The sequence below is a fragment of the Misgurnus anguillicaudatus genome, chromosome 19 (genome assembly GCF_027580225.2).
Source record: "Misgurnus anguillicaudatus chromosome 19, ASM2758022v2, whole genome shotgun sequence".
NCBI lineage: Eukaryota > Metazoa > Chordata > Actinopteri > Cypriniformes > Cobitidae > Misgurnus > Misgurnus anguillicaudatus.
In genome coordinates this window covers 45,749,273-45,777,090 of record NC_073355.2, presented here as the reverse complement: position 1 = coordinate 45,777,090, position 27,818 = coordinate 45,749,273, and the positions used below count along the sequence as shown (strand labels likewise).

The window sequence follows — 27,818 nt, the reverse complement described above, 5'->3', positions numbered from 1 at the left end:
TATAACATTACATCTCCTTACATCACATCTCCAAATCTAAAACAAAATATAAAAAAATGCAAACTATTTTTTTTTTACAAATTTATATTTAACATAAATAATTTTAAATTATATTAAGGGTTTATAAAAAATATATTATAAAGACATTTTATGCAGGACATTTTATGACACATGCAATACAGTACTTCAACAAAACACACACATTCCCCTGGTTATCATAAGTTTAACTTATTTTTTTTTTAATTCTTCTTTGTAGAGCACTTTGGTCAGCCTGCATGTGGGCTGTTTTAAATGTCCTCTAAGAATAAATAAATGTAACAAGCGAGACGTGTGATTAGAATCCAACAACCAATCAGGCAAACAAAACAAAAGGGCAATCCAAAAAGCCAATAAGACCTGGATTATAAGGCAGTGACAGACCTGGATCATGAGGCAGTGGTGGTTTAGACACCTTGGCAACGTCCTCTGTGTACTCTGCCTCATCCATCCTCCTAGGTACTACCCCCCCAAAAATACTCAAGGGATTACCCATCTTGGGAACAGATTTTGACATAGAGGTTGCCATCTTGGCTTTGGTGCCAGACATGGCGGGGAGACGGCCATCTTGGCTGTGGCGCCAGACATGGCGGGGAGGCGGCCATCTTGGTTGTGATATTGCAGGCATGACATGAGTAGACTGTAGCATAGCAGCAATTACGTGATCAGGCTTAGCAAAAACAGGCACTGGTTTAACAGGAGTAACGTGACCAGTCTCTGGCTTGAAAGATTTGGCATCAACAGGTATAGCAGCATTAAACACTGCACCCACAAAATCCGCCAATGAACAATCACAGTCCAAAGCAACTCTTTTACGTAATGTGAGGTTGAGTCCCATCCAGTACCACACCCTGAGGCATCGTTCAGGGCAATCAGCCTGGGACGCCAAACCTCAAAACTTGGCAGTAAAGACCTGAAGATCCATGGTTGTTGATGGAGTAAACAAACTTTTGTTGAATTCAAGTTTGTGGCAAAGTATTCTGTAACGAGCGAGACGTGCGAGGAGAATCCAAGTGCAGAAGTTTATTAACAATCAATCAGGCAAACAAAACAGAAGAGTAATTCAAAAAACAAGCGTAATGGCAAAAACAAGCGCAGTGGGAAAAACAAGCGTAATTGCAAAAACAAGCGCGGTGGCAATGAACGCAGTAAAACTGACAATACTTTGCAATGATTTGAATGTTTGACCATGCTTTATACCAAAACCACCAGGAAGTAAACAGTGAAGAAGAGACACACATTTTTAGAATGTATATGTATAATATTCAAATCTGCAGTGAGTCAGTAAAGATAGCACCTATTTGAACATTTGTTTAGAAAGATTTGAACGCGAGATCCAGATGCGGCCAGCGGGCATCAGTGTTCGCTTTAGAGGTCTTCTTGGGTCCAAAGAAATGTACCCGACCCAAAATGACCCCAATTATTTTTTTAAGAAAGCCCAGAGTCCAACCTTAACCAGTGAAATTTTTTAAACACGACTGGACCCGAATGTAAACGGCACCGACATGTGTGCAGTCTGCAGCTAACAAATTACATTTACTTCGTTACATGTACTTGAGTAAATGTTTTGGGTAACTAGTACTTTTAGGGGGGGTTTCCCGGACCAGGATTAGCTTAATCCAGGACTAGGCCTTAGTTTAATTAGGAAATATAACTAGTTTTAACAAACAGGCCTTACTAAAAACACTACCTGTGTGCATTTTGAGGTAAAACAAAGGGCACTGATGTATTTTAAGATATGTAAGTGCAAGTTGTTTTCAGTTTGGGACTAGTCTAATCCCTGTCCGGGAAACCGCCCCTTAGAGTATATTTAAGGATGGGTACTTTACTCTTACTCAAGTACATTTCTAGTGAAAGAAACTGTACTTTTACTTCGGTACATTTGGTGGGGTTACTCTGCTACTGTCAAATGGCAATAATTTATACATTAAAAAAGTCTGTATGGCTTGTTCGAAAGTCTTGCGAGCTCTTGAAGAGGCTGCGTGCGTAGCGAGGGGTGGATATGCAACACCCTTTAGCACGCGTAAATGAAAGCAGAGAAAGATGTGAGAGAGTTTCTAAAAGAAACAAAACTAGCGAGAATACTTTAGCCCAATTAATAATTATTATTATTTTTTGTATATACACATTTATTTTTGACTTCCCAATGTGATCACACCTTAATCCAGTAGATGGTGGTAAAACACAAAGATTATAAGCTGCCAATAAAATTCACTGTAGAGGAGAAAGGTGTGTGCGAGCTATCGGGGCAGATCACATGTGGCCTCAAGTTCGCTCTATGTTTTCATATCAAGAGGTCAAAAAGAACAGTTTCATAATGTGATGCATGCTGTGTGCACCAAAATGCATATCAGCATTCAGGAATTCAAGCTCCAACCTGAAACCACACGTAAGTGTCACAACGATTTGAACACTTAATTCTATTAATTAACTAGTGTAAAAACAAAAACACAAATAAAAATGGGATTGGATTTTATTTAAATCCTACCTAAAGAATGTATATAATATGGGTAGAACCGGGGCAAAAGTAACGCAGGATGAAAGCAACAAAGTGATTTTCTCCGAGCCCTGATAACATTTGCATTCCAAACTATGACAGCATCTTAAGCACACAGCCCTTGACAGAGCTGACACATATCGTGTTATTTACTTTCTGGGTGTAGATCCAGAAAGGTTTTCTCAACCATGGTAAATAAATTCCTAAAGCGGTCATCTTTTTTATAACGCATTGTGTTTCTCGTTTCATGTGTTACAATACTGATCAATCTACAGGTTATTTAAAAATAAACTTTTGTCCCGTTGCTAATACTGTTGTATATGTTGAAAATTTATATGATTCTATTTTCATTTAATTTCATTTTCATAGTGTTCAAACTGTTGAAAATTCTTTATTCTCAACAATTTAAGTTTTTACTGTTGGTTGCTTTTGAAACATTTGATAAAAAACATTTTTATTTTACATTTCATATTTTTTTTTACAAAGATAAATTACAAAATATGTTTGCAGTTACATATTAACAAGGTCATATAGTCATGTATATTTAATAAAAACATGTGTTACACAAAATCTATCTTGTTTTGTTGCATTACTTTTGCCTCAGCTTTGTGTTACGTTCATCCCAGCTGACAGGGTCAAAAGTAACAATGCGCTACTTATGTTCAAAGTGAAATTATACTCATTTTACATTTCTTAGAAATTCCACATGGTATTGATAGACCACACTTGTGAGTTATTGACCACAGCAAAAATCTCTCTGTCTAAAACATTATCTTTTAAAAGTAAGTTTTTCTGAAAAATGATACTTTGCCCCTGCTCTCCCCTACTTATTAAAATAAAAGAATAAAGAATGTTTTTAAAGAAACATGTATTATATATTATATTATACAACAGTTCTTTCTGGTTCTCGAATCTGATTGGCTAAGAGCTATGCAATATTGTGCTGATAACGGCACTGTAACCGCTTCACCTTTCGTATCATTCCGCCACCTAGTGAATGGAGGTCCTAAGCCAGGGGCGGAGCGGGGGGGGGGTGGCTTTTGAGGCTCGAGCCCCGAATGTTTTGTCAAAAGCCCCGAATCTTTTCAGATCTGTAAAATGAATTCATCCAGGACGCTAGCTGGCGGCACTCAGCTTTAATTCTCCGGTCCCCCACTCAACTGAAAACGAATAAGAGATGCGTGTTGAAGGCAAAATAACATTCTGAATCTCCCCACTTTCAAAGTGTCTTTATTATTACAGTGCCTTCGTTATTACTGTAAGTGTATATTTATAGTTATGTGATGTAAATACTGTTAAATAGCGTCAACTGATATATTATCTGCATGGCTAACGTCTAACTTACTGTGGTGCTCTGGTAGTCTGCCTCATTGGTCATTGGTAACGTTGTATTTAAAGTACATTTAATAACAGTGAATTAAAACTTTGAAAAAACTTGCTCATTGTTGCATATATACTTTTCTATAGATGGATATACGATTTATATTTTTAAAGACGTCAGAAGTAAGAAGGTGAGAAAGTATATAGTTAGTTAGGTATGTTTTGTCCATATGCATTTGAAATTCGCAATGATTTTACCTCAGAAATACATTGATAGACAGTTATAAAATGTGAATCCCCAATCTCTTACATTAAAATATCCTTATGTGTGATAACTGTCAGTGCAAATAGGAAGAGAGGAGGGTGGAGAGAGATCACAGACAGACAGACAGACAGAAAGAGAGAGAAATGCTTCCATAAGCAGGTGAGAAATTGTTCTGTCAATGAAGTCAAAAATTGTTATTCTTATGTAGCTTTATAGTTACTGGATTAGCCTTCAGCAAACATGTTTGCCTATTTTTGGATAAGAGAAGTTAAAGTATCATTGTCAAAATTTGTTATGTTGCAGTTTCAAAATGACAATACCAGTGTTGGGTAAGTTACTCAAAAAATTAATTAATTACTAGTTATTAATTACATCTTCAATCATGTAATTAAATTACTTTACAAATTACTCCAAAAAGTATTTAATTATTACTAATTACTTTCTAAATCCTATTTAGTACATAGGAGAGGCTTGAAATGGCTCGAAGAAACAATATATAAAAGTACATCAATTATTCTGGTCCCACTTTAGGGTTCATTTCTCTCTATTAATTAACTATTAACTACTTTTGCCTCAATATACTCCAACTACTGCTTATTAATACTAAAGTAGTTGTTTATTTTAAGTATTTGTAGAAATGGGGAGGGTTTAGGGTGTAGAATAAGGTTTTGCAGAATCAGGCATTAATGTGTGTTATTTAAGTAGGCCTACTAAAAAACAGTCAACATCTCAGTAATATTAATGCTAATAATCAACCAGTTAATAGTGAGAATTGTAAACTAAAACCATGTTAAATCCACTAAATTAAATTACAGTAACAAATTACTTAGTAACTAGTTACACCCAACACTGGACAATACAGAGAACACTTAGATTAAAAAATAGTTTATAAAGCTGCCGTAAATGGAGAAAAAATATCAACAGGGGACCAAGCTTTGAAACCCCTAGATTTGGGCTAAGCCCCCAATGTCTACAATGTCTGGCTCCGCCCCTGTCCTAAGCAGGCTCATCTCTGAATGGAAAAACACAGACGCCCTGATCCATTACACATATGTGCAATGTATACAGTAGGTGGCAGTAATACTCCCAAGGAGTGAGCAGCCATTAAACGAAAAGAAGAAGAACAGACGCCCTGTTTTGAATCACTCTCCGTAGGTGCGTTCCATTCGACCGTAAGTGGACTGCGAAGTGGACTTCACAGGGTATTCCGCCATCTTAAGTGAGATTCCAATCCGAAGGGAGCGAACATGTTCAGTTCGAAGGGCACTGCGCATGGCATAGGGAATCAGGGAACATCAATACATCACTTCACAGGAAGTGGAGAGCGATAATCACCCAACTGTCATTGCGCGCCTCACGTAATCGCCAATCAGAATGGTCAGACCGCTATTCAATTATATGACAATCGTTTAAAAACACATAAATACACATAGTTAACCAAATAAAAGTTTACTTTCATATTTGCATGACAGTTACAGCAGGGCTTCAATTCTGTTAATAGTCAAGTAATAGCAGCAGTCAATTTAAGTGTATAATAAACATACGTTTTTCATTACGTAGTGGGCTACTCAATGTTTTTTGTTATTGTATAGTGTACATATTTTAAATGTGATAGTAAATAAAAATTAAAATATGAATGTAGTCCTATATATATTTATGTTATATCAATCTGCGCGACCCCGTTGTTGACTTTCTTTGATGACGTTTGAAGGCTGTTCCAAATGAGCGGTTATTGTCCGTGAAGTCCACTTCAACTGATATACCGTGCTCAGGGAGTAGGGAGCAGTGAACACTCCGCAGGGACCCTGTCGAATGGAACACACCTCAAGTGTCTCATTATTTTACTAGCTCATAAATCAGTCTGTGAATCCCCAATCGGAAGTTATTATTCCGTTAAAGATCAGCGCTCTTGGATGTTACGTTAAAGTTAATGGGAGAAATGTCTTGTCACATCGTGTGGACGATTAACACTTGGAAAGAGGAATATAAACACTTGTTTTTTTCAGAACCTATTATCTCTTATCAGAACGCGAAAACACCGTGGAACTGCAGGTAAGCACCGCAGCTTTTAAATGTGGACATTGATCATTTACTTTATCATGACGTGACTATTAAAACATGTTATGAGATATCGCCACTGGTATATTTATAAGCAGCATGCAAAAACATCTCTCTGACACTTATAAAAAACCGTTTTATATAGTACTGACAAGAACAAAGTTTAATAATAATAATCAAGTGCTCGTATCGCGTTAAGAATAAATGAGAAAGCAATAGTAACGTTATACAAGTATAGTTTTATTAACTTTTACCTCGCGCCAAAACAATAACAACACTAAATATGAATAAAAAACAAGTAATAGTTTGATCATGACACCAAATACTGCTGATTTGATCTCATTTTGACGATCATAAACAAACAAGGCCAACATGAGAGCCAGGCAATCCCTGTCAGAGATGTAGCCCAGAGAGGGCGGTGGTCAGCGGGGCGAGTGAACACTGACGTCCGCTCATGCTTTGGTTCTCATACGTATCGAATCTCACTAAGCAAACGTTCAAACAGGCGCTATCTTTACTAATCGACTGCAGATTTAAATATAATACATATAAATTCTCGACTGAACTAATCTTAAAACTACACTTTGTGACCAAGAAACGGTAATATAAAGTAACGGCTTTTCCGTCCATTGAGTTGTTTTGAGCTTCAAAGCAGCCGAAAGTTTTACCTGTCATTCTGGCCGCACTCAAATCCGTGGCGGAAGAAGTAGTTCTCAAACAAAGAGGCTTTTAAAATAACTCCGTTGTTGTTTTCTAGTTTTCGTTTTTCAAACGTGTGCCGTCGAACTGTTGTATAAAAGCAATATCGCTCTCGGAGTCGTGCGACACAGCTCTATATCATCACGGCTGTGATTGCCTCCGGCACTCGGCCTACATAGAGCTATATCACACTCCTACTCGAGCGACATTGCTTAAATAAATGTATAGTTGATTTGCAAAAACATAAAGTTCCATATAAAATTCTAAAATGAGCATTTGTATCAAGCTCCTGTTTATGTTCAGTAATGCATCAGCCTCGCTATAAACTTAAAATTATGGGTGGGAGGTCGTTCTCGTGTTGCGCCTAAGCTGTGGAATTCTTTGCTTTTTTCTATTAGGAATGCTCCATCTTTAACTTATTTTAAGAAATTACTTAAAACACATCTTTTTAATGAATCTTTTTTATATTCTTATAGCTGTTATTGCCATTGTTTCGTGTGTTGTAATCATGGGGTAGTGTTGTTTATTTTATTGTTGTTGTAGCATCTTGAGTGTAAGAAATGTTCTCAAATGTTCAAATGTTCGCAAACCCAACAATGGCTGTTATGTCCCGTACGCGCATTGTGGTTGTTGACAGAAGCGGCGCTACAAAGTATTACCAGTATGGAAGGCCATTTGGTCAAAAAAAAGCATAAATGTTTTCTTTGACCACCCTCCACTTCCTTGGCAGCTGATGTTGCGGAGCATCGGCTGTCAGCCTCTCAATAGCTGCATCCTCTGTGTTATGTGTTAGGCTTGGGCCTCCACGTGGCATCCCCTAAGCGGGGTTCCTTTGTGAGCATTTTCTGTGGGGTTAATCCGACAAGCTCACGTTTTCCCTCAGCAGAGCCCCCTCTGCATCTTCCTAGTATGTCTTATTACGGTCTATTTATGTCAACCCATCAGTTGTTCATATCATATACCACCCATTTACCCCTCCAGGGGTGACTTTTACAGCATTCCTAGCTCCGCCCGGAGATGAGTGCTTCCCAGTTGCTAGTTCACTATCGTGGGTTGTGGAACAAGTAGTGACCGGAAAAAGGGGTTTACCGCAGGAGGCCATCTCCTAAGTGGATTCTGAAGGTTTACACAGGCACTGGAAGGGACAGCTTCAGTGGCGCTTTGGTAGGGATTCCCAATTCGCTGGTCACGCCAAAGTTTGCTGTTCTATTGCTGATAACCAGCTGGGCACTGATGCTCGGTTTTCTCAGCGAAAATAGTGATTTGGTATCGCACCTGCCTCTCTTTAAATACTCAACCGGCAGGGCGGTGCCAGAAGATGCAAATACCTGCATGCCAAGTTCATTAGTGTTTAAGTAGCTTCTTGAAGTAGATTGGTCCCGCGAAGAACTTTCCCAATTCGTCAGTCACAACGTGATGTCTTCGCTCCCTTCCTTCAGGGAACGAGGGTTTCATACGCAACTGAGACGTTCTGTGCTGTGTTTTCAGATATGAAATTAATATTTAGGTTCTAGCTCTAGGACACTACATAAATAATCTTAGTCATGGTAACTGCTAACTGTTTTAGTAGCAGTCATAAAATGGCTGGTTTCTTAAAATATTGTTATTGTAAAATTTTACGGTCATGTCCTCGGTCTGATCAGCCGGGTATTGTTGTCATTTGTGTCGTGTCATGTTTTGTTTTGTGTTTTAGCACATGGTTCGGTTTGAAAGCTTGCCATATGCTGTGTCTAAGTGCTCATCTCTCTCTCCTCGTTACCCCACTGTTTTTACTCTTACCTCATTAGTTTCCCTTTTTTTCCCGTGTTTGCCCTTGTCTGGTGTCAGATCGTTATACAAGTTTGTTTCAGCCACCGATCAGTTCGTAGTATATTGTCTTAGTCATAGTCACAGTTCTTGTCACTTCATAGTCTCAGTCATAATTTTGTCTTGGTTTTGCATTCCACGCTCACCTTGTCTTGTCTCATTGAGGCTCCAGAGGTTTTTCTGCAGTTCACACAATTCCCTGTCCTCTGGGTTTCTCCAGTGGATCTCAGGCACCCGGTGCTTTTGCTGCTGTTTGCGGTCGTCCTTTTCTGTATTGTTGAAACAATAAACTGCTGAAGTGTTGATACCGTGCTTTTGAGTCTTTTTCCATGACATTTAGAAGATATCGTTATCTTGTAAAATAGTATTCTGCCTTGTATCATTTTGTAATGTAAAATAAAAATGTGCATTTTGACAAAGTCATGAAAAAATATAAGGGCCTGTGGCCCAGTAAAGCTTTATGTGTAGCAATGCCCCCAACTTATTTGTATTTATATTCGTCTCAGTGTCATGAATTACTCTCTGAACAGGGGTGCGTTCTCCGATAACGTTGTCTCTTAGCGCGCTACGAAGACTCTTAAGTTAAACCTTAACTACAGGTATACCGTTCCTACGTGTGTTCTCCGAACTATACCTTAGGATGTTGCTTAAGGTAAACCTTCTTAAGTTCGACCTTAGCGGGTGCTGTCCATGGTGGAGGTGCTGAATAGGTTGATATCGATTGCTCGACAATCAATTATTCACTTCATGTAATAGGTTTCGCTGCGTTATGAGATAGCGGTGTTCTTTATTAAATAAACATTTTAGAAATAGTTCAAGTTCAATTTATTAGGAATATCTGGTAAAAAATATTTCAAATTGCAAACAACTAAATTCAACCTTCTATATTTTATATCAAACCCGTGCAAAACCCGCAACTTTATTTCCAAACGTATCATGTTTAAACTGCTCCAATTCATCCGCTATGCCTTGAAAGGATCATTTATATTAGGGGTTCCCAATAAGTGCGTTGCACATGGAAATAAAGTGGGTTGTGCAAGTACTTGGCTGTGCATTACAATTAAAATATGTAAAAACAAACTGCTGTTGTTCATTAGTTCACGGGTTTATTGTGCTTGGACACTGTATGCACAAGCAGCGCGTTAACAATGCGGATAAAGCTTAATGGACGCATTTCTGGAGCCTGTCTGTCTAAATATAACATATCAAATATTATATAATAGCCTATAAATATATAGTATGATTGCTTTAGATTTTAGCTTTGATTAGTTTTAATGTGGAAATTTTGTTGACCTTAGACTATTCAAGCAGTAATCAAGTGCACAGTTTATTTTGAATGTTTATAAAGAATATGGCATGCAGTTGCCTCAAAGTTATAAAACATTAAAAAACTTCGATGGAAAGTTGAATTAACATTAATAATCATAATTATTTTTTGAAATTTTACCCGATTTATTTATGCAGCTAAAATACTAGCCGTTAGACTAAGATTTAATGGATATGAAATGCACAAATTAAATAGTAGGATTCGCTGTATAGCTGCCAGTTTCACCAACTCCATCATCCAAAATATATTTTTTAAATAGTTTCTTAATCCTGTAGCATTTAGTAGTTCGCAGTAGATGTCCCTTTGGAAAACATAATTAAAAATCTAACAACCATCAATGTAATGATGTCTAATTATGTAAATGTTTTATTCTTTAAATATAAAAATATTTGCCTAATTAAACACGGAGTGTATTGCATTTTTTTTTTACAAATATTTAGTTATATAGACTACAATGTAAGCTTTTATGAAAGTGATGGCCCCTAGTGGAGATCATGTGGGATAAGGTATAGCTAAGAGTGCTCCAGACCAACCTTCCGAACGAACGACTTACAGAAGTGAAACGTAACTAAGAACGTTTCGGAAAACACGTATTAGCGATAAGGTACAGCTTAAGGTACAACTTAAGAACGACGTAGCGTTAAGGTAGTTTCGGAGAACGCAGCCCAGAAGAGTATATTTCTTGTAAACATACCTGTATTGTTTGATCTACTGTAGATGAGAGAGCAGAACAGAAGAGCAGATCCACACGCAGTAATACACAGAATCAATACCATTATGTGTAAAACTGAGAAACCTATGACATAAACACACATACACACCAGTTACTTTACAAAAGATGTAATGATTATTGTCTCACACATATCATAAGAGCAGAAATAGAGGATCATTGGTTTTTTAAGCCCCAATGCAGTTTTTAAGGCAGTGCTGCATGAAAGGCACTCCCCTCCCGAGTGTTACAGCAAATCACAGCGCTGGTGCTACATATCGAGCTGCAGTGAGTAATACAAATCTGTCATGGTTCTGCCATCTTGTCCTTTGTTTAATCTAGTCTTGTGGCAGAATCATGACAGACCCCATGTTTTGTGTGGGTTCACGTGGTCTCAGTATTGGTTTACTAGTGTTCCCTGTGTCTTGTCTCTTTTACCCCGCTCCCTTGTTGTTCTCATCTTCATTGTTTAACTCCTGTCACCTGTTGCCCTCATTAGTTGTCCTCTATTTAAGATCCTTGTGTTTGTTGTCCTGTGCTTGTGCATTGTTCCTATATCCTGTAAGTACTCTGTCTCAAGTCCAGTCTAGTCATAGTCAAGTGTGAGTTATATTTAGTGTTTTGTCAAGTTTAGTGTTTAGTGTTATCTTGTCTAGTGTTTAGTGTAGTTTAGGTCTAGTCCTGTTAGTGTTCTCACCCTCTGTTTTTGTATCCTGCTTATATTGTTTTGCCCCCTCGTGGGTTTTATTTTCTGTTTATTATATAATAAAAGTCTTTTGTTAGTACCTCCTGTCTGCTATTGGGTTCTTCCATATATCCATATAACACAAATTAATGCAAAAAATCATAATAATATTAATAATAATAATAAAGTCATAGCTAATTTTCCTAAATGAGTAACTATACAAAATGATACCTGTTTGAAAGATGGGGATGCGCACCTGTCAATCAGCTATTACATAGCAAAGCGAGGACAGAGACGAATGTGCTCATAAACAGGAAATAATATATGGAATAATGTGTGCATCTGTGAATAACTGTGTAAGAATACATTTCCTTTAAATAGAATTTGGTCATATAAAGTTTTAAAAGATAATAATGTTTTTTCCACTGTTGGTTATTTAGACTTGATAGTGTGGTTAACAGCGTGTTTGGGGCATTTACTTCAGAGTTTTTCTCAGTAATGCTGTTTTTTCTGATAACAGTAATACAATTTAAATGTCAATCCTGCTTCCTTGTCTGTTTACTAATTTCATTATGTTGTTATGTTAGGTTATGTGTGGATATTTATTGCCAAACATTCATTGCCGTTATATACTCTCGTCTAATATTCAAATCATTTGGGGAACAATGTGTGCATCTTTGAATAACTGTAAGAATATACAGTTCCTTTGAAAATAATATTTGGAGAAATAATAATAATATTGTGAGGATATTAATTGCCATATTACCGTTGAATACTCTCGTCTATAATATGGAAATCACATAATAGGAAATATATAATGTGGTATACTGCAAAGTTAAACGGCTAATTTTTATTTATAATATATCTGCTGATTTGATCCATTCATGTCCTGACCAGTGTTGGTCAAGTTACTTGGAAATGGTAATTAGTTACTGATTACATCTCCAAGAAAGTAATCCAGTTACTTTACTGATTACTTATTGTCAAAAGTAATGAGTTACTTTACTAGTTACTTTACTAAGTTACTTTTCAAAAACATGATGCACGACCTGAATATGCTATAAAGCAACAGGGCCCGGTTACATAAAGCACCTTAAGTGTAATTTTCCCTTAAGTTCACCCTAAGGGTGTTGCAGAAAAAAAACTTCTAACGCGTTACTGCCCATCACTGGTCCTGATCACCGGGCTAGAGATTTTAAACATCCTTAATCCACAATTACTACTAGTCTATCAAATAGTCTATCCACTTGACGGATCCACTGCATACATACTGCAATAAAGAGGCGTACAGCGGCTTTTTACATCAAAGGCCGACAGGCTATGACATTTTAGGAGGACCCACTCACTGATCCCCCTAAATAAAAAAAAAACCTGGACATAGTTGGACCTGCCGAATAGGTTGAGCACCTTTATATACTCCCGAAAAGTCTCTGGTCCCATGTTAGAAAACACTCTAAAGACACCTTTGACAGAATTATTAGAGTGTTTTATGTCTTAAAATAAAACATGAAAATATCTTGGGCTTGTGTTAACCCGAGATCTCATTTGGGCCATTTAACCAAATTCTATTTAAACAAACCCATTGACATCGGGATGAGGAAGTAAAAGTGCTAAAATGCTAACTCACTTCCGGGTTTTGTCTACAAAAATATGTCATCCCTGCAGGTCTTTATGAATGACAGAATTATCTACACACACTGAATGTCAATACATCAAAACTGTAAAACATAAAATATGCTGCTAAACTCAAGAGCAGTAGTTTGAAGCCTTTCAAATAACAACCTTAAAAAAAATCTAAACAAAATTACACAACCCATATACTACCTGTGGACTCTTGCGTCAAGAGCACCATCTGCTTATGCGAGCAGAGACAGCAATTCACTGAAACAAGAAAGTGGTATCTCGGATGATTGACTTATGTTCTTATCAGTAGCGAACCAGATGACCCGTAAATGGTAAAAACTAGCGCTGACGACTGTGGTGATTTGTTTGTTAAATTTTAGGTCATTATCTAATATAAAACCCAAATTCTTGGTAGCAAACGAACAATATGAAGTGAGGGAACCCAAGTCCACATTGCTTAAAGCAACACTATGTAGTTTTTTTTACCTTTAAATAATGTCTCTAAAATTATTTCAGTGAAAGAACAACTTTTAACTGGACAAATTGTACTGTTGCTGCAACCTGAGCAGCCTCCTAGCTGCTACAAGCACACTCTGAAAGTGGCGGTGGAGGGTAGAGCACAGAGCCCCGCCCCTCCCCTCCCCCTGCCTGCAGAAGAGTGTCTGATACCAGGCACTGTTGCGCTTTTCAACCACATGGGGGAGCTGTAAGTCATTTTACATTAAAACTACATAGTGTTGTTTTAAATCACTTTTCTCAGTAGGGCCAAAAAGGACTGATACCACATTGATAACCAAAAAGATGCATTAGGACTAGATTTAATGGATGTTCCCTTTCAGTCGGTCACTACGACGTCACGTCGTGACCGACGAATTGGGAACCGCTTCGCGGGTGACCTATCTACTTCGAGAACTATCAAAAACGCCAATGAACTTGGCATGCAGGTATTTGCATAATGCCGGCGCCGCCCCGCCAGGTGCGTATATAAGGCACAGGTGCATAATACCAAATCAGCTTTATTGCTTCGAAGCCGGCAGACATCTGCTCTCGAGAAGCTGTTACTGATCTTCGTAGATCCTGTGCTGTGTGGGAAAAGAATATCTCAGCTTGCTGAAGTTGGTTGGGCAAAGACACCTCAGTGGAGGCTCGCAGTGTTTTTTCCACCCTTTCTCTCTCTCTCTGTCTCTTTAATTTAGGACTTGAGTTCGAGTGAGTGCGTTTGCCTCTCCCTGTGTGTTTCACCAGCTCGCACAAAAGAGTGATTTCCCTAAAAGAGCAGCACGTTTGAGCTTTGTGTCTTTTTAAAGACAGCCACTCATTCGTGTCACGGTCGGGGTCGTCTTTTTAAAGATGGATTTCCGTCCGTGCTCCGTTTCTGGATGCGGTGTGTTTATCGCCCCCCAGGATGGCCACAAGCGTTGTCTCTCGTGTTTGGGGCTCCAGCACGCAGAGGCAGCGTTGCGTGATAGTTCATGCCCCGTCTGCGAGGGCATGACTATAGCGGATTTGCGGAGACGGGTGTCGTTCCTCCGGCAACGGCCCCCGCCTTCCCAGTCTGGTGCTGCTAAGGGCGCAGCTACCAGATTGGCGAAGGATGACCTCCGTATAACGGTGCTGGGTCGGTCTGCTGGTTCGTCCAGTAGCTCCCAGCGCCCTGATCCGTTGCCAGCGGAGGTCCCGATGGAGACGAGTGGCCCGTGTTCTACGGTGTCCTCGCGCTCTGTCGAGCCTCCACCTGACGCGATATCCACCGTAACGTCGGAGGGGGGGTTGTCAGCCTCAGACGTCGATCCGGATCCGCTCCCGCCTTCGGGCCAGGTTGCGGCTTCTGCGTTCGACCCTGAGATGGCAGCCATGCTCGCTCGGGCGGCGGAGGCGGTCGGCTTGGAGTGGACTAAACCTAGCCCACCTGAACCGTCCCGCCTCGATGATTGGTTCTTCGGGGGTGCCAGGGCTTCTCAGTCCTCGCCCCCGGTGCCTTTCTTCCCCGAGGTGCATGAAGAGCTGACGCGGTCGTGGAAAACCCCGTTTTCCGCCCGGAACCGGCCGTATCAGCCTTCACCTCTCACCTCTCTCGAGGGTGGAGATGCCAAGGGGTACACTGGTATCCCGTCAGTGGAGCGCCCGGTCGCGATGCAGTTGTGTCCGGCCGGTGTCGCTTCCTCCTGGCGGGACCAGCCTACTCTCCCCTCACGGGCCTGTAAGCAGTCTTCGGCGCTGTCCGGTGCTGCTTACAAGGCTTGTGGGGAGGCAGCCTCTGCCCTGCATGCCATGGCATTGCTGCAGGTTCATCAGGCTAAGGCTCTGAGGGATCTGCACGCGGGAGGTCACGACTCGGCGGAGTTCTCTGAACTACGTGCGGCTACAGATCTGGCGCTTCGTGCGACCAAGGTCACCGCACGCGCCGTCGGGCGTGCGATGTCTACCCTGGTAGTCCAGGAACGCCATCTCTGGCTGTGTCTGGCGGACATGAAGGACGCCGATAAAACCCGGCTCCTGAATGCTCCGGTTTCCCAGACCGGCCTGTTCGGCGAGACGGTCGAGGAGTTTGCCCAGCAATTCTCCGCGGCCAAGAAGCAGACTGAGGCCATCGCTCAGATCATGCCACGTCGGAAGCGTCCTGCGCCTGCCCCATCCACGTCGGCGCCTCAGCCTGCTCCTCGCCGAGGGCGTCCTGCGGCGGCCGCCTCCGTTCCTCCCCGGGGCTCTTCTAAGAAGCGAGGAACCGGTCGTCAGCAGCCCGCCCCGCCCGCTCAGCCCGCTGCAAAGGGTGGTAAAAGAAGATCAAAGCGGCCCTGAGACGGGCGACCTAGAGATGGAGGGGATCGCTCTTCGGGAGATGGTGAAGGCACCACTCCCCCCACCGGAGGAGGGCCGGTTGGGGAATCTTTTGTTTCATTTTTCTGTTCCGCCGACTTTTCAGTCGGCACCCACAAATCCACAAAAAGAGCGAATTCCACTTCCATCTCTAGGTCTTCAGATGAGCTCCGGAGATACGAGAGGGCTCATAACCCCCCCTCGTTCTCCGACTCATCAGAGGAGAACGAGAGCGACGCACGGGCTCATAACCCCACCGCGCTCTCAGCCGGTAGGAGACAGCTACGGGCTCATAACCCATCGTCTCCCTCCTCCTTCGCCAGAGGGTGCATCGAGTGGTGTGAGGTGTCTTCAGCAGAGCCTCCCTTACTCAACCACCCAGCAACGGACTCAGGTGAGTGTTATTACACACAACACTGCTGTCGGTGCGGCCGTTACGCACACACCGGCGATCACCTCCGTTGCGCCCGCCGCGGGTACACCGATCGTGCCTTTAGTCCCTCTCGCACGGTATCTGGGGGCGTGGGAACAGCTTCCCAGCCCGTCGCGTTGGCTTTTACGCACGATTCGTCTCGGCTATGCGATCCAATTTGCCCGGCGTCCTCCCAAATTCTCCGGCGTTCGTTTCACTACGGTGAGAGCTGCCGATGCGCACGTCCTCCGTGCGGAGATCGCTGTCTTATTGGCGAAAGACGCGATTCAGCCGGTCCCTCCAGCCGAGATGAGGTCGGGGTTTTACAGCCCTTACTTTATTGTACCCAAGAAAAGCGGCGGCTTGCGACCGATCCTGGACCTGCGTTCGCTGAACCGTGCACTTCACAGAATGCCGTTCAAAATGCTGAAGCCCAAACGCATATTTCCATGCATTCGTCCAAACGATTGGTTCGCATCTATCGACCTGAAGGACGCGTACTTTCACGTATCGATTCTCCCCCGACACAGGCCGTTTCTCCGCTTTGCGTTCGAGGGGCGAGCATACCAGTACAAAGTCCTCCCATTCGGGCTCTCTCTGTCGCCCCGTGTATTCACCAAAGTAGTGGAGGGGGCTTTAAAACCCCTGAGAGAGAGAGGTGTGCGCATTCTCGCGTATCTGGACGATTGGCTAATAATAGCTCAAACACGTCAGACGCTGTGCGATCACAGAGATTTAACTTTAAAACACCTCGCTCGTTTGGTTCTTCGGGTCAACTGGGAAAAGAGCAAGCTTTGCCCCGTGCAGAGAATCTCTTTTCTCGGCATGGAATTGGACTCGATCGATTTGACAGCTCGTCTAACAGAAGCGCGTGTACAGTCGATTCTGACTTGCCTGAATACATTCAAGAGCAAGAGCGCGGTCCCGCTGAAACAATTTCAGAAGCTTTTGGGGCATATGGCAGCAGCCGCAGCTGTAACTCCGCTCGGACTGCTTCATATGCGACCGCTTCAGCGTTGGCTTCACGATCGAGTCCCGAGGAGAGCGTGGTTGCGCGGCATTCACCGTGTTATCATTACACCTGCGTGTCGTCGCACTTTCACTCCGTGGTCAGACCGTGCGTTTCTCCGAGCCGGTGTGCCTCTGAGACAGGTCTCCAGGCACGCGATAGTATGCACAGATGCGTCAGACACGGGGTGGGGGGCCACGTACGATGGGCTTGCGGCTTCGGGGGTCTGGACGACACCCCAGCTGCATTGGCACATAAACTGCCGGGAAATATGGGCTGTATATCTTGCGCTCGTCCGTTTCAGCAACGAGTTACGGGGCAAAGATGTATTAGTTCGTACAGACAACACTGCGACCGTGGCGTACATCAATCGTCAAGGCGGTTTACGCTCGCGTCACCTGTCGCATCTCGCCCGTCACCTCCTCACTTGGAGTCAGAAGAATTTGAGGTCTCTTCGTGCCATTTACATCCCGGGCACGCTCAATGTAGAGGCGGATGCGCTCTCTCGGGCTGCGCGTCCCGGCGAATGGCGACTCCACCCCATTGCGGTTCAGCAAATTTGGAGACGTTTCGGCAAAGCGCAGATAGATCTGTTTGCTTCCCCAGAGACGACCCATTGTCGCCTGTTCTATTCACTAGCCGACGACTCGCTCGGCGTGGATGCATTGGCACACAGCTGGCCGCGAAACATGCGCAAATACGCGTTCCCTCCGGTGAGCCTCATTGCGCAAACCTTATGCAAAATCCGGGAGGACGAGGAGAGCGTGCTGTTGGTGGCACCGTATTGGACAACCAGGAGCTGGTTTCCAGAACTCTCTCTCCTCGCGACAGCCCCTCCGTGGAAGATTCCCCTGAGGAAGGACCTTCTTTCTCAACAAGAGGGCACATTATGGCACCCGCGCCCCGACCTGTGGAACCTCCATGTGTGGTCTCTGGACGGGGCACGGAGGATATGAGTGATTTACCGCAAGAGGTATCTAACACTATTGCTGCTGCGCGAGCGCCGTCTACGAGACAGGCTTACGCGCTTAAATGGAACCTGTTTGTCGACTGGTGTTCTTCCCGAAGTGAAAACCCCCGAGAATGCCCGATTAGTGTTGTGCTTTTATATCTCCAGCGTCGCTTGGAGAATAGGCTGTCACCATCCACTATTAAAGTCAATATCGCTGCGATATCAGCTCACCATTCACCCGTAAACGGTAGAACAGTGGGTCAGCACGACCTAGTCATTAGATTTCTCAGAGGCGCTCGAAGGCTGAATCCTTCGCGTCCCCCCTCTATTCCTCCTTGGGACCTGTCCTTGGTGCTGAAATCACTCCAGGAAGCCCCATTCGAGCCTCTGCATAGTGTGAGTGTTAAGTTTCTTACAATGAAAACTTTAACTCTCCTTGCTTTGGCTTCTGTTAAGAGGATAGGGGATATTCATGCATTTTCGGTCGATGAATCGTGCCTTCAGTTCGGGCCGGCTGCATCCAGCGTAACACTGAGACCCCGGCCCGGCTTTGTGCCCAAAGTTCCCACCACTCCTTTTAGAGATCAAGTGGTGAATCTCCAAGCACTGCCTTTGGAGGAGGCAGAACCAGCCATGGCTTTGTTATGTCCTGTTCGTGCACTACGTGTGTATATAGACAGAACGCAAAGTTTTAGGACCTCAGATCAGCTCTTTGTTTGTTACGGTGGTCAGCAGAAAGGAAAAGCTGTCACCAAGCAGAGGATGTCCCATTGGATTGTGGATACTATAGCCCTTGCATATCAAAAGCAGAATGTGCCTTGTCCATTTAATTTACGTGCCCACTCTACTCGCAGTGTGGCATCATCTTGGGCACTGGCTCGCGGTTCCTCGCTAACAGATATTTGTAGAGCTGCAGGCTGGGCGACACCTAATACGTTCACAAGATTCTATAGTGTTCGTGTCGAACCGGTTTCCACTCGGGTTCTTTCTACTAACTAGTTAAGAATGCCGAGGGTCGGCTCGTGTGTCGGCTTGGAGCCTCTATTTTGGTGCTGCACATTTGCACCATTATGGAAGGCCATCGGGGCAAAAACGTCTAAAAAACTGTTTTTGCCTCTCCTCCACCGCCCTGATAGCTGGTGTTGCGGAGCATCCGCTGTCAACCTATCACTGATGTATTCTCTGTAAACCTGTGTAGGCTAGGCATCCACATTTGTCCCCTACGTGGGGTTCATTTGTGTGTATAGTCCGTGGGGTTCTAATCCTCCACGTTTTTCCTTAGCAGAGCCTGCTCTGCATCTCTCAACATACCATGTATTGTTCAGAGACTTTATTTGAGCAACCTGTCGGTTGTTTCATATATTTTATGTCATCCATTTAACCTTCTTAGGGGATGGCTTCCGCAGTGTTCTAGCTCCGCTCAGTTTAGACGCTTCTCCCAGTTCGCTGCTTCACTATCGTGGGTTAAGGAACAGGTAGTGACCGGCCTTCTGCATTTCGCCTTAGGTTCCGCCCCTTATGTGGAGGGCGGAGGGCTTTTGCAGGCACTGGAAGGGTTCAGCTGCAGTGGCGTTTTGGTAGGGATTCCCAATTCGTCGGTCACGACGTGACGTCGTAGTGACCGACTGAAAGGGAACGTCTCGGTTACGTATGTAACCCTCGTTCCCTGAAGGAAGGGAACGGAGACGTCACGTCCCGTCGCCACAGTTTGCTGTTCCATTGCTGTTCAGGCCGGGCACTGTTGCTCGGCTTCTCAGCAATAATATAGCTGATTTGGTATTATGCACCTGTGCCTTATATACGCACCTGGCGGGGCGGCGCCGGCATTATGCAAATACCTGCATGCCAAGTTCATTGGCGTTTTTGATAGTTCTCGAAGTAGATAGGTCACCCGCGAAGCGGTTCCCAATTCGTCGGTCACGACGTGACGTCTCCGTTCCCTTCCTTCAGGGAACGAGGGTTACATACGTAACCGAGACGTTCTCAACTCTCTCAGTATTAAACATAAAGTGTCAGGGCCCATGCATACCTGTGAACACACATTAGACTTAATTCACTTGGCCTCAAGTAACAAAGAAATATCCCCCCAGAGCGATGCGAATTCAGATCATTGCCTTGTGTCATCCACGGTACTTCTAGATAGGATTGTTCGGTCCACACCACGCTATCGATTGGGCAGAACAGTAATTTCCACTACTAAAGATAGCTTTATTAGCAATCTCCCAGACCTTTCCCAAATTAAACATTCTGCAGATAACTGTGAAAATATGGATGCTGATATAGAAACCTTGAACAACGTTTGTTCTAGCACGTTGAAAGCTGTTGCTCCCATTAGATCAAAGAGAATCAAGGAAAAAGCGCCAGCACCATGGTATGACCATCATAACGCAGTCCTTAAAAGGCAGCTAGAAAAATGAAATGCAACTGGAAAAGCACAAAGTTAGAGATATGGCATGCTGCATGGATAGAGGTAGATTTAATGGGAGGCGGTCAGTGGTTAGACATTAGCTATGCATCACGTTGAAGGAAAGGCCAGTAGTGATGATTCTGACGAGCTTCACGGCAGCCGGAAATGGGTCAGTTAGTCTCAGTGTCCTTGGCTTCGAAGACGAGACAGGGAAAGAGAAACAAAATCCTATTAGCGTAGGGGCTGTTCGCATGTAATGCAAGTGTCATTCAGTATAGTGGTTGAGAATCTGCTCAGTTTTGGACAAACTAATGATTGCAGCATAAGTAATATTCATTTTAGTCCGGTTTGAATGCTCCATGTCAGAAAAATATTACGAACAACGTCAGTAAAGATTATGGCGACTTTTACCTTCTGTAAAAAGCTCAGGAGAAATTACCTCAGATAATACTAATCCAGTGCGAATAGACCAGCTGTAAATATACAAGTAAATTGCGTCATTTCCTAGTAAATTTGCAGGTTTATTTAAATATAAAAGCGCTTAAAGAAGCATTTACTTGCGTTCTAGGCGGAAAAACAAGTCAATTGCAAGTCAGTTCCTGAATAACACGACACAAACTTTTTTTTTAAAGTCTAATTTACTTTTCAGATGCACAGAACTGTATCTGAAACTGATGTTCTCCACAAACTGAAATTAAATACAGGGTTTCGCATTTTCCTCATCTGTAATGTTGTTTGCACATGTGATATCAGGAAGCAAGGTAATGTGCACGTGACGACGAGAGGTGACGTGCTGCGCAATCGAGTTACTCCTCCCACTTTTAAATGTTTTACTGAGATTTCTAATCCCATTCGAATTGACCATTAATATTACGTTATTAAAATTCCATTATTAAAATTATATCATTATCTACCCCCGTAAAACTAATCCCGTCCGAATAGGGCTTAAGGCAGTGTTCTCCATATGACTTTTCCTACTGGGTACAATGTTGTACCTTTTTGGGTACATTAATTGGGGACCAATTGTGTACCTTTAACAGTTTGCACCCCTAACATTTAAGTGGTAAAAAATGTTCCTTAAAAGGTACACGATAAGTACCAAAAGGTACAACATTTTAATGTGTTGTATGCATAAAGGTACAAAATGAACCTTTGAGAGTACCACTCCAGCAACAGAAAATGTAAACAAAAAAGTTTTAAACCTTTTCTCTTACAGTGCATGTTACTTTTTATAACACATGGCATTCAACCCTAAATCGGCTGCCTTAAAAAAATGGGGTCATAAATTAGGAGTATACACACTTCTTCAGGCACAACTACACCCTTGATTGTTTGACTTCTTGTGACTCATCTGAACCTCCAGCAAATGAAACATAATATGGCTTGGCAAACAATAGTTTGGATTGTTCCTTTGGCATTTCAAATAAATGATACGTGTGAGAAAATCCTTTACCTTCTACCACGCACTGTCTGATCCCTGACACATCTTCTCATAGCAGCAAGGATTGCAGCCATTTCAAGCTCAATTTTTTTTTGGGGGGGGGGGTTAATAATGGCACAAATAATAATCATTCACAAAGTAATAATAATAATAAAAAGCACACATCATTTAAATACTCTACTCCCATAAATTTTGCATCTGAAAGAGAAAATCCTACAATGTATAAGGTCAGTAGTAAAAATAACTAGAGCAAACCTTTTCAATGTTAATTATCCACTGTGTCTTTGGCAGTGGCGGCCAGTGACTTCTCTTCCAAGTGGCCCAAATTCAAAATGTGTGTTCGGAGTGTCATGACAAAATATGTGTTCGTTCATCATGTTAACCATGTCCATCACTGCCTCTTATCAAAATACATGCCGGCTGCACACGCTTCGAAAGGGTTTATGATAAAAAAGGCACTCGCAAAACACTAACATAAAACTAAACTCTGATTACACATGAGATTGAGTATCTGGCAAACGTGAACATCCCTTTTATCATAAACCTCTTATTTTTGACATGATGCACATAGGTTCACATGACGTGCCGATCACATAAACGGGCTAAATACATGTTGTGATGAGCTTCAAATAGTGTGCCATCGGAAAAAGAAGTCACCAGCTGCCACTGGTATTTAGTAAATCACAACAGTTGTTATTTAATGACAAAATGATGGTTTGCACTAGTGCAAGCTGTTAGTAAATCTTGCCTGTAGCTGTATAATACTGACATCTACTGTTGTTTATAAATAAAATCTTTGTGATTCTTTCTTCTAAACCTGCCGTCTTTCTTTCATTTTAACACATAAGACATTTTGAAGAATGTTGACATTTTTTCTACACAAAACATGCAGAATGTGTCAATATTTGTGACACAGACACAGTCCTTATATTGTTAAATTGTCATTTACATCTGTGCATTTGCTTGCAATGTCGATATTTATGTTTTAAAACAAATCTTTTCCGGATGTTTCAAAAATATCTAGAATTACAGTGGCAAGAAAAAGTATGTGAACCCCTAGGAACGAACTGGTTTTCTACAGTGATTTGCCATAAAATGTTATCTGATCCTCATCTAGGTCACAACAATAAACAAACACGATGTGCATAAGCTCACAAGACATAAATAATTCCAGTTTCTTGTGTCTTTTTTGGAAACACCCATTTAACATTCACAGTGCTGGAGAAAAATGTAAGTAAGCCCATGGACTAATTACTTTATTGAAAGCTTTTTTGTCAAAAGCTGGCAAACTGGAGTCCAATTAATAAAATGAGTTTAAATGTGTGGTTTAGTGCAACTTTGATTGATATTAAGACACTCACACATTTTAAGATTGCTGTCCTTAAGAAGCATCAGCTCTTCTGAACCATGCTCTTATAAAGATATCTGATCAAGAGATGTTGCACTCCATAAGGCTGAAAAGGGATACAAAACAATCTCAAAATGTTTAGACCTCCATCAGTCTACACTTAGACAAATTATCTATAAATGGAGACAGTTAAATACTGTAGCTACCCTTCCTAGAAGTGGGCGCACAGTCAAGATGACTCCTAAGACACCATGCAGAATACTCAATGAAGTAAAGAAGAACCAACGAGTAACAGCTAAAGACTTGAAGACATCATTGGAACGGGCACACAGCTCTGTTCCTGAGTCTACCATACGCAAGTCTTTGGACAGGCACAGTGTCTATGACAGTACACCACGGAGGAAGCCGCTGCTCTCCCGAAAAACATTACTGTGAGCCTGAAGTTTGCAAAAGAGCACCTTGGCAAACCCCAGTGATACTGGGAAAATATTTTATGGATTGATGAAACAAAAGTTGAATTTTTTGGGAAAAATTTAAGGCGTAAAAAGGGGGGAAGCTTACCAACATCAAAACATCATCCCAACAGTGAAGTATGGTGGAGGTAAGATCATGATTTGGGCTTGCTTTGCTGCCTCATGGCCTGGACCACATGCCATCATCGAGGGTAAAATGAATTATTAAGTAAAAAAAAAAATCCTACAGGATAATGTCAGGGTGGCTGTCCACCAGTTGAAGCTCAGTAGAAGTTAGTTGATGCAACAGGACAATGACCTTAAGCATTGTAGTAAATCCACCACAGACTGGCTTAAGAAAAACAAAATGCGCCATTTGGAGTGGCCTAGTCAAAGCCCAGACCTTAACCTGTGGAATGACCTCAAGAGAGCAGTTCACAACAGACATCCTACAAAAGCGGTTTTGTAAAGGGGAATGAGAAAAAACTGCTTCTGAACGATGCGCAGGTCTGATTCAGAACTACTGAAAGCGCTTGCTTGAAGTATTTGCTGCCAAATGAGGCTCAACAAGCTGTTAAAAAGGGTTCACTTACATTTTCCTCCAGCACTATGAATGTTTAATGGGGGTTCTCAAAAAAGACACAAGAAACTAGAATTATTTGTGTGTTGTCACCTTATGCACATTGTGTTTGTCTATTGTTGTGACCTAGATAAGGATCAGATCACATTTTATGGCAAATCACAGTAGAAAACCAGTTTATTCCTAGGGGTTCACATACTTTTTCTTGCCACTGTAAATTTTGTGTAAAACTTATAATGACTTAATATTTCTTTCACCTTAACTCTTTCACCGCCAGCAGTTTTTAAAAAAGTTGCCAGCCAGTGCCAGCGTTTTTTATGATTTTCACAAAAGTTTAATGCCTTCCAGAAAATGTTCTTCTTCAAATATATAAACATACAATATACCAAATGAAAGAACAGACCATCTGCTTTCAAACAAAAAAACCCGTTTCATCCTACCTTGAGTAGTTCTTTTGTAATCAGCTTTTGAATATGGGTAGGTTTCTGCAAAAACACCACATTTTGAGCAAAAAGCTGAGATAATTCCATTTTTGTGACGGACGTTTCATAGAGATCTCATTCAGAGCGATCTTTAAAACAGACACGGACATACAGCAGCTTGCCATAGGGCAATACTTCCAGGTTTAAAAAGTTGCAGAAGGGCGCCACCTAGTGGATAATAGCGGTATTGCGGAAAGACGGAAATACTCGTCATTGGCGGGGAAGCGTTTTCTCTTGATTGACGAGATATCTCGTCAATGGCGGGAAAAGAGTTAATTGAACTCATGTGTTACCTGAACTTTCAAAGTATTTTGTTGTCTTCAGCTATTGACTCACCCAGTCTCTCGAGTATTACAGTTGTGTTTGCCGAAAGTTCTCCATTAAACACTTGACAGATGTAAACTCCTTTATCTTCAGTTGTGACTCTCTTCAGTCTGAGAGAGAAGTTTCCTCTGTGGATTTCATCAGTGAAGAACTCAACTCTGTCTCTGTATCGCTCATCTGATGATCCTGATAGAGTTTCATTGTTTTGATAGAGAAGAACTGTGATGGGTTCACCTTTATCTGTTTTCTTCCATGAAACCTCTTCAATCTCTTCAGGTTTGATGTGAGAGTTCACAGAGCAGTTCAGAGTGACGTCATCACCCACAGATGCAGATATGGAGGGACTTGATCCTGACACTATCAAACGCTCTGAAAGAATACATTTAATAGAATATAAATTAACATAAATTCCTTCAAACATAATGTGGGAGAAGTCATGTTTCGTACTCACCAACATGTTTAATTTCCACCACAGTTTCCTCAGACTCTTGTCCAGTGTAAACTTTACATGTGTATTGTCCCTCATCTTCAGCTGTCAGATTGTTCAACAGGAGTGAGAAGTTTCCATGTTTAATGTCTTCAGTGAAGAAATGAGCTCTATCATGATAATCCTGATGTTGAGACTCTGGTCTGATATCTTCATCTTGATACAGATGAATGAGAGTCTGTGAGTCTGATCTTCTCCATTCCACCTCCAGATCCTCCAGTGGTAAGAGTGAATCAACAGAACAGGGCAGAACCACTGAACCTCCCAGAGGAACAACCAGAGGACCAGAGGAACCCTTCACTGTGAAACCTAAACAATTGTATTTTTCAATGAACAAAAGAGTAAAAAAAGCTTGTATTGTAGTGTCTTGTATAAGTTGCTATGTTTGCAGCGCTCCGGTGCTATTTTGCAGCAGCATTTTGAATAATAAATTGTGGAAAATGTTTTAATAATCAGAGGTAAAATTGCAGACAGTGATCACACGGAGTAAAGATGATAATTTAAACACGTAAATTAATGTGACATCCTCAAATCACTTTCAGTTCACAACTACAGAAACCAGCACAACTTTATATTGGACTGACAATATTAGGAATGATTTAGACACATGTAAATAAATTCATAAATAGACATAATTTATATTTGTCAACAAAACCTAAGCATAAGTGTGTCTTAAGGGTGTTTTCACATATGTTGGTGCGCATCGTGGTGCGGCCTCGGAGCGCACCAAAATACATTGTATCATTTTTCAGTTAGTGCGGTCCGTGTTCACATATTTTTTTTACTGTACTCGAAATGCCGCACCGTACACCACGTGACAACGGTCAGCCCTGCCATTGGTCTCTGACAGCTCTTACCGTCTCATGACCACCCCCACGTTTCCACGACAACCAGCCTCACAGGGAGAGCGCAGCTATCAAGATGTGGAGATAAACGATGCACGTCTTTGCGAAGCTTCTTTGCTTTAACGCGAAATTGCGTAGCTGTTCTATTAAACCCTTTCTCACGGAGCCGTTTGCTAAAAAGCCCGTAATGTCACTATTTGTGTGTGGAGGACAGCTATGCATTAATAAAATCAGCTCAAACGTAAAGGAGATAGCGAATCTCTGCAACGGACCAGGACTAGCTTGTTTGTTGTTAACCCACAATATAACACCCGGATCACGTCACAACAGAAGCCCAGTGGCTCAAACATGTGGAGAACTTCCTGTATTTGGTTTAGCCCAAGGTCCAGCAGTGTTCACACCACAGGTGGGTCTCCCCAGAGTTCGGCGGCAGCCGCTCCGAGACCACCTGTTAAGAGCAGTCTCGGAGCGGTCGTTTAGGGTCAGTGTGAACACAACAGCCGCACTCGGGTGCGCACTAAACGACGGCTGCGAGACCGCTCTTAACAGGTGGTCTCGGAGCGGCTGCCGCCGAACTCTGGGGCGACCCACCTGTGGTGTGTCACAAATAGTGACATTACGGGCTTTTTAGCAAACGGCTCCGTGAGAAAGGCTTTAATAGAACAGCTACGCAATTTCGCGTTAAAGCAAAGAAACTTCGCAAAGACGTGCGTCGTTTATCTCCACATCTTGATAGCTGCGCTCTCCCTGTCAGGCTGGTTGTAGTGGAAACGTGGGGGTGGTCATGAGACGTTAAGAGCTGTCAGAGACCAATGGCAGGGCTGACCGTTGTCACGTGGTGTACGGTGCAGCATTTCGAGTACAGTAAGAAAAATAATATGTGAACAAGGACCGCACTAACTGAAAAATGATATAATGTATTTTGGTGCGCTCCGAGGCTGCACCACGGTGCGCACCAACATATGTGAAAACACCCTTAGATCAGAAACAAGTTCAGATTTCATTGTTTAAATACTAGTCGTGCGTTTGTGTGGTTAAGAAAATGATAATTGCAGAGTTTTTCTATCACTTTTTAAAAGAGAAAGAGAAATATTTTACATTACCTTCAGATATTGTCAGGATGGCAGAAACAAAAATAAAGACATGTAAGTCCATTTTCAGTGCTTAATATTTCTGTTCATCTCTCTGGATTGTAAAAGTCTCAGTGCATGTCTGTAAATGAGTCTTCTGGTACATG

At 42.2% G+C, this 27,818-nt stretch overlaps 1 protein-coding gene across 1 annotated transcript; it reads right to left on the bottom strand.

Moving 5' to 3' along the window:
- Positions 1-352: 352 nt before the first annotated feature.
- On the bottom strand, positions 353-27,818 carry LOC129426133 (uncharacterized). Its single transcript, XM_073856702.1, has 6 exons — positions 27,685-27,818; positions 25,701-26,045; positions 25,262-25,618; positions 10,703-10,804; positions 8,828-8,950; positions 353-798 (listed from the first exon to the last, which is right to left on the bottom strand). Exons 1-6 carry the CDS (start codon positions 27,734-27,736, stop codon positions 353-355), a joined length of 1,425 nt encoding a protein of 474 aa, XP_073712803.1. The 5' UTR covers positions 27,737-27,818.

Coding starts and splice junctions, on each gene's coding strand:
- LOC129426133 (XM_073856702.1), bottom strand. CDS start 27,736: ATGGACTTACATGTCTTTATTTTTGTTTCTGCCATCCTGACAATATCT. Junction 26,046..27,684: donor CATCCTGACAATATCTGAAG/GTAATGTAAAAT, acceptor ACAATTGTTTAG/GTTTCACAGTGAAGGGTTCC. Junction 25,619..25,700: donor GGTGGAAATTAAACATGTTG/GTGAGTACGAAA, acceptor GTATTCTTTCAG/AGCGTTTGATAGTGTCAGGA.